At 46.0% G+C, this 7,500-nt stretch overlaps 1 protein-coding gene across 1 annotated transcript in view; it reads left to right on the top strand.

Moving 5' to 3' along the window:
* LOC144513912 (unconventional myosin-If-like) overlaps positions 1–6,932 on the top strand; it is a 15,027-nt gene extending 8,095 nt beyond the window's left edge. The window contains exons 6-9 of the mRNA XM_078245102.1: positions 3,683–3,772; positions 5,748–5,879; positions 6,482–6,616; positions 6,714–6,932. Of these exons, the coding sequence (XP_078101228.1) occupies positions 3,683–3,772; positions 5,748–5,879; positions 6,482–6,616; positions 6,714–6,917 (561 nt within the window). The 3' untranslated portion in view covers positions 6,918–6,932. The remainder of the gene's footprint in view (positions 1–3,682; positions 3,773–5,747; positions 5,880–6,481; positions 6,617–6,713) is intronic.
* The last annotated feature ends 568 nt before the right edge of the window (positions 6,933–7,500 follow it).

Below are 7,500 nucleotides of genomic sequence, written 5' to 3'. Positions count from 1 at the left end.
ACCAGAGATGGTAGGCTAGGAACATCTGTCTCCTGTCAGTGTTCCCGTGGTCAGAACCAGAGATGGTGGGCTAGGGACATCTGCATCCCGTCAGTGTTCCCGTGGTCAGAACCAGAGAAGGTAGGCTATGGACATCTGGGTCCCGTCAGTGTTCCTGTGGTCAGAGACGGTATGCTAGGGACATCTGCGTCCCGTCAGTGTTCCCGTGGTCAGAACCAGAACCAGAGACGGTAGGCTAGGGACATCTGCGTCCCGTCAGTGTTCCCGTGGTCAGAACCAGAACCAGAGACGGTAGGCTAGGGAAATCTGTGTCCCGTCAGTGTTCCCGTGGTCAGAGACGGTATGCTAGGGACATCTGCGTCCCGTCAGTGTTCCCGTGGTAAGAACCAGAACCAGAACCAGAGACGGTAGGCTAGGGACATCTGCGTCCCGTCAGTGTTCTCGTGGTAAGAACCAGAACCAGAAACGGTAGGCTAGGGACATCTGTGTCCCGTCAGTGTTCTCGTGGTAAGAACCAGAACCAGAAGGCTAGGGACATCTGCGTCCCGTCAGTGTTCTCGTGGTAAGAACCAGAACCAGAACCAGAGACGGTAGGCTAGGGACATCTGGGTCCCGTCAGTGTTCCCGTGGTCAGAACCAGAGACGGTAGGCTAGGGACATCTGCGTCCCGTCAGTGTTCCCGTGGTCAGAACCAGAGACGGTGGGCTAGGGACATCTGCGTCCCGTCAGTGTTCCCGTGGTCAGAACCAGAACCAGAACCAGAGACGGTGGGCTAGGGACATCTGTGTCCTGTCAGTGTTCTCGTGGTAAGAACCAGAGACGGTAGGCTAGGGACATCTGCGTCCCGTCAGCGTTCTCGTGGTAAGAACCAGAACCAGAACCAGAGACGGTAGGCTAGGGACATCTGTGTCCAGTCAGTGTTCTCGTGGTAAGAACCAGAACCAGAGACGGTACCAGAGACGGTAGGCTAGGGACATCTGTGTCCCGTCAGTGTTCTCGTGGTAAGAACCAGAACCAGAGACGGTGGGCTAGGGACATCTGCGTCCCGTCAGTGTTCCCATGGTCAGAACCAGAGATGGTGGGCTAGGGACATCTGTGTCCCGTCAGCGTTCCCGTGGTCAGAGCCAGAACCAGAGACGGTCTGCTAGGGACACCTGTGTCCCGTCAGTGTTCTCGTGGTAAGAACCAGAACCAGAACTAGAGACGGTAGGCTAGGGACATCTGCGTCCTGTCAGTGTTCTCGTGGTAAGAACCAGAACCAGAAACGGTAGGCTAGGGACATCTGGGTCCTGTCAGTGTCCCCGTGGTCAGAACCAGAGACGGTAGGCTAGGGACATCTGTGTCCCGTCAGCGTTCCCGTGGTCAGAACCAGAACCAGAGACGGTGGGCTAGGGACATCTGTGTCCCGTCAGTGTTCCCGTGGTAAGAACCAGAACCAGAGACGGTAGGCTAGGGACATCTGCGTCCCGTCAGTGTTCCCGTGGTCAGAACCAGAACCAGAACCAGAGACGGTGGGCTAGGGACATCTGCGTCCCGTCAGTGTTCCCATGGTAAGAACCAGAACCAGAACCAGAGATGGTGGGCTAGGGACATCTGGGTCCTGTCAGTGTTCTCGTGGTAAGAACCAGAACCAGAGACGGTGGGCTAGGGACATCTGCGTCCCGTCAGTGTTCCCGTGGTAAGAACCAGAACCAGAACCAGAGACGGTGGGCTAGGGACATCTGTGTCCTGTCAGTGTTCTCGTGGTAAGAACCAGAACCAGAGACGGTGGGCTAGGGACATCTGCGTCCCGTCAGTGTTCCCGTGGTAAGAACCAGAACCAGAACCAGAGACGGTAGGCTAGGGACATCTGTGTCCTGTCAGTAGCAACAGCAATGTGCCCGAGCAACTGACAGATAACAACATGTCAGGAATTAATGTTTAGTCTTGCTACATGTAATATCATTTGTATAAGTGTATTTATATATGTTGGAAAGTAACTATACCGTAGGCTAATTATAAGGTGTTTTTAATTGAGTATTTTAATGTTCTCCTAGTTATTAGGCTACAGGGATAGTAGTATACAGCTGTTATACATCATATCATCTATACAGAGATAGTAGTATACAGCTGTTATACATCATATCATCTATACAGAGATAGTAGTATACAGCTGTTATACATCATATCATCTATATAGAGATAGTAGTATACAGCTGTTATACATCATATCATCTATACAGAGGTAGTAGTATACAGCTGTTATACATCATATCATCCATACAGAGATGGTAGTATACAGCTGTTATACATCATATCATCTATACAGAGATGGTAGTATACAGCTGTTATACATCATATCATCTATACAGAGATAGTAGTATACAGCTGTTATACATCATATCATCCATACAGGGATAGTAGTATACAGCTGTTATACATCATATCATCCATACAGAGATAGTAGTATACAGCTGTTATACATCATATCATCTATACAGAGGTAGTAGTATACAGCTGTTATACATCATATCATCTATATAGAGATAGTAGTATACAGCTGTTATACATCATATCATCTATACAGAGATAGTAGTATACAGCTGTTATACATCATATCATCTATACAGGGATAGTAGTATACAGCTGTTATACATCATATCATCTATACAGGGATAGTAGTATACAGCTGTTATACATCATATCATCCATACAGGGATAGTAGTATACAGCTGTTATACATCATATCATCTATACAGGGATAGTAGTATACAGCTGTTATACATCATATCATCTATACAGAGATAGTAGTATACAGCTGTTATACATCATATCATCCATACAGAGATAGTAGTATACAGCTGTTATACATCATATCATCCATACAGAGATAGTAGTATACAGCTGTTATACATCATATCATCTATACAGAGATAGTAGTATACAGCTGTTATACATCATATCATCTATACAGAGATAGTAGTATACAGCTGTTATACATCATATCATCTATACAGAGATAGTAGTATACAGCTGTTATACATCATATCATCCATACAGAGATAGTAGTATACAGCTGTTATACATCATATCATCTATACAGAGATAGTAGTATACAGCTGTTATACATCATATCATCCATACAGGGATAGTAGTATACAGCTGTTATACATCATATCATCCATACAGAGATAGTAGTATACAGCTGTTATACATCATATCATCCATACAGGGATAGTAGTATACAGCTGTTATACATCATATCATCCATACAGAGATAGTAGTATACAGCTGTTATACATCATATCATCCATACAGGGATAGTAGTATACAGCTGTTAAAACATAATAAAATATATGACACACTGGTATCAGATCAGTACTCGGTATCGGCCGATACGCAAGTTCAGGTATCAGAATCAGTATCGGGAAGCAAAACATGGTATCAGACCATCTCTACTTTAAACCACCTTCTGTAAACCAACTGTGTACTACTGTCTACACTGCACTATAGTTGTTGTCCTGTCTCAAACTTCCTGTTATTTTGGTGAAAGTAACTCAAAAGTAGTGTAAAGCAGTACAATTCAGGGACAGTAATATTGTAATATAACTAATTACTCTCAAATGACAGTAACTAGTAACCTGTAATGTATTACATTTTGGAAGTAACTTGCCCAACACTGGTAACATGCGTGTGTTTTCAGCATGTTAAAGACATCATCCTGCAGTCCAACCCTCTGCTGGAAGCCTTCGGTAACGCCAAAACTGTCCGCAACAACAACTCCAGCAGATTTGTGAGTATAAATATCTTCAGGAAGTTTTATTAAGTAAATAAAGAACTGCTAACTGTGTATTGTTTTAGACAGATTTATAAAGTAATCAGAGTACTTCTACTCTCTCTATATACTGCTGAACATACTGTGTACTCTCTCTCTCTACTGCTGAACAGACTGTGTACTCGCTCTCTCTACTGCTGAACAGACTGTGTACTCGCTCTCTACTGCTGAACAGACTGTGTACTCGCTCTCTCTACTGCTGAACAGACTGTGTACTCGCTCTCTCTACTGCTGAACAGACTGTGTACTCGCTCTCTCTACTGCTGAACAGACTGTGTACTCTCTCTATATACTGCTGAACATACTGTGTACTCTCTCTCTCTCTACTGCTGTACATACTGTGTACTCTCTCTACTGCTGTACATACTGTGTACTCTCTCTACTGCTGTACATACTGTGTACTCTCTCTCTCTACTGCTGAACATACTGTGTACTCTCTACTGCTGAACATATTGTGTACTCTCTCTATATACTGCTGAACATACTGTGTACTCACTCTCTCTACTGCTGAACATACTGTGTACTCTCTCTCTCTACTGCTGAACATACTGTGTACTCTCTCTATATACTGCTGAACATATTGTGTACTCTCTCTATATACTGCTGAACATACTGTGTACTCACTCTCTCTACTGCTGAACATACTGTGTACTCTCTGCTGCTGCATACTGCTCTCATATACTGCGGAACATACTGTGTACTCTCTCTCTACTGCTGAACATACTGTGTACTCTCTGCTGCTGAACATACTGTGTACTCTCTCTATGTACTGCTGAACATACTGTGTACTCTCTCTCTCTACTGCTGAACAGACTGTGTACTCGCTCTCTCTACTGCTGAACATACTGTGTACTCTCTCTATATACTGCTGAACATATTGTGTACTCTCTCTATATACTGCTGAACATACTGTGTACTCTCTCTATATACTGCTGAACATACTGTGTACTCTCTCTATATACTGCTGAACATACTGTGTACTCTCTCTCTACTGCTGAACATACTGTGTACTCTCTACTGCTGAACATACTGTGTACTCTCTCTCTCTACTGCTGAACATACTGTGTACTCTCTACTGCTGAACATACTGTGTACTCGCTCTCTACTGCTGAACAGACTGTGTACTCGCTCTCTCTACTGCTGAACGGACTGTGTACTCGCTCTCTCTACTGCTGAACATACTGTGTACTCGCTCTCTCTACTGCTGAACAGACTGTGTACTCTCTCTCTCTACTGCTGAACGGACTGTGTACTCGCTCTCTCTACTGCTGAAAATACTGGGCACTCTCTATATACTGCTGAACATACTGTGTACTCGCTCTCTCTACTGCTGAACATACTGTGTACTCGCTCTCTCTACTGCTGAACATACTGTGTACTCTCTCTCTCTACTGCTGTACATACTGTGTACTCTCTACTGCTGAACATACTGGGTACTCTCTCTGTATACTGCTGAACATACTGTGTACTCTCTCTCTCTACTGCTGAACATACTGTGTACTCTCTCTATATACTGCTGAACAGACCGTGTACTCTCTCTCTACTGCTGAACAGACCGTGTACTCTCTCTCTACTGCTGAACAGACTGTGTACTCTCTCTATATACTGCTGAACATACTGGGTACTCTCTCTCTCTACTGCTGAACAGACCGTGTACTCTCTCTCTCTACTGCTGAACAGACCGTGTACTCTCTCTCTCTACTGCTGAACAGACCGTGTACTCTCTCTCTCTACTGCTGAACAGACCGTGTACTCTCTCTCTCTACTGCTGAACAGACCGTGTACTCTCTCTCTCTACTGCTGAACAGACTGTGTACTCTCTCTATATACTGCTGAACAGACTGTGTACTCTCCCTCCTCCTGTCAGGTTTTAAATATCTTCAGACAGATTTATAAAGTAATCAGAGTACTTCTACTCTCTGTCTCCTGTCAGGGTAAATACTTTGAGATCCAGTTCAGTCGAGGCGGAGCTCCTGATGGAGGAAAAATCTCAAACTTTCTGTTGGAGAAAAGTCGAGTAGTTTCCCAAAATCCTGGAGAGAGAAGCTTCCACATCTACTACCAGGTACTTCACTAAATACTACTACAGTTACTCACTACTACCAGGTACACACGCACATACACACAAACACACACACACACACACTCATTCATACACGCGCACACACACACATATGTACACACACGTGTACACACACACACACACACACGCGTATACACACACACACGTACACACACACACACACGTACACACACACACACGTACACACACACACACACACACACACACGTACACACACACACACACACACACACACAAGTTCTTCATCTGTCTCATGTCAAAGACACGTTGAGCCGATTCTGAAGTCTTCAGACTGACTCGAGTCCCCCACCGCTGGGATTATAATAATAATAATAATAATAATAATAATAATAATAATAATAATAATAATGTCTGTCTGTTGACCTGTCTGTTGACCTGTCTACCTGTCTGTCTGCCCCTGTCTGTTGACCTGTCTACCTGTCTGTCTGCCCCTGTCTGTTGACCTGTCTGCTGTTCCTGTCTGTTAACCTGTCTGTCTGTTAACCTGCCTGTCTGTCTGTTGACCTGTCCCAGTTCTCTGAATGTAACTTATAACCAAGCCTCTGTGTGACCTTTGACCTCAGCTGTTGGGGGGGGCGAGTTCAGAGCAGCGGGAGAACCTCGGGGTCACGACCCCCGACTACTACCTGTACCTCAACCAATCAGGAACCTACACGGTGGAGGACATGGACGACAAGAAGGAGTTCACTGACACTATGGTCTGTCTGCCTGTCAGTCTGTCTGTTAACCTGTCTGTCTATTAACCTATCTGTGTGTTAACCTGTCTGTCTGTTAACCTGCCTGTCTGTCTGCCAGGCGGCCATGTCAGTAGTGGGTCTGTCTGTTAACCTGTCTGTCTGCCTGTCTGTCTGCCAGGCGGCCATGTCAGTAGTGGGTCTGTCTGTTAACCTGTCTGTCTGCCTGTCTGTCTGCCAGGCGGCCATGTCAGTAGTGGGTCTGTCTGTTAACCTGTCTGTCTGTGTGCCAGGTGGCGATGTCAGTAGTGGTTCTGTCTGTTAACCTGTCTGCCTGTCTGTGTGTAAGGCGGCGATGTCAGTAGTGGGTATGTCTGTTAACCTGTCTGTCTGCCTGTCTGTCTGCCAGGCGGCGATGTCAGTAGTGGGTCTGTCTGTTAACCTGTCTGTCTGCCTGTCTGTCTGCCAGGCGGCCATGTCAGTAGTGGGTCTGTCTGTTAACCTGTCTGTCTGCCTGTCTGTCTGCCAGGCGGCCATGTCAGTAGTGGGTCTGTCTGTTAACCTGTCTGTCTGCCTGTCTGTCTGCCAGGCGGCCATGTCAGTAGTGGGTCTGTCTGTTAACCTGTCTGTCTGCCTGTCTGTCTGCCAGGCGGCCATGTCAGTAGTGGGTCTGTCTGTTAACCTGTCTGTCTGCCTGTCTGTCTGCCAGGCGGCCATGTCAGTAGTGGGTCTGTCTGTTAACCTGTCTGTCTGCCTGTCTGTCTGCCAGGCGGCCATGTCAGTAGTGGGTCTGTCTGTTAACCTGTCTGTCTGCCTGTCTGTCTGCCAGGCGGCCATGTCAGTAGTGGGTCTGTCTGTTAACCTGTCTGTCTGCCTGTCTGTCTGCCAGGCGGCCATGTCAGTAGTGG

The sequence above is a fragment of the Sander vitreus genome, unplaced genomic scaffold (genome assembly GCF_031162955.1).
Source record: "Sander vitreus isolate 19-12246 unplaced genomic scaffold, sanVit1 ctg377_0, whole genome shotgun sequence".
Taxonomy (NCBI): domain Eukaryota; kingdom Metazoa; phylum Chordata; class Actinopteri; order Perciformes; family Percidae; genus Sander; species Sander vitreus.
This window is presented reverse-complemented; position numbering and strand designations above follow the sequence as displayed.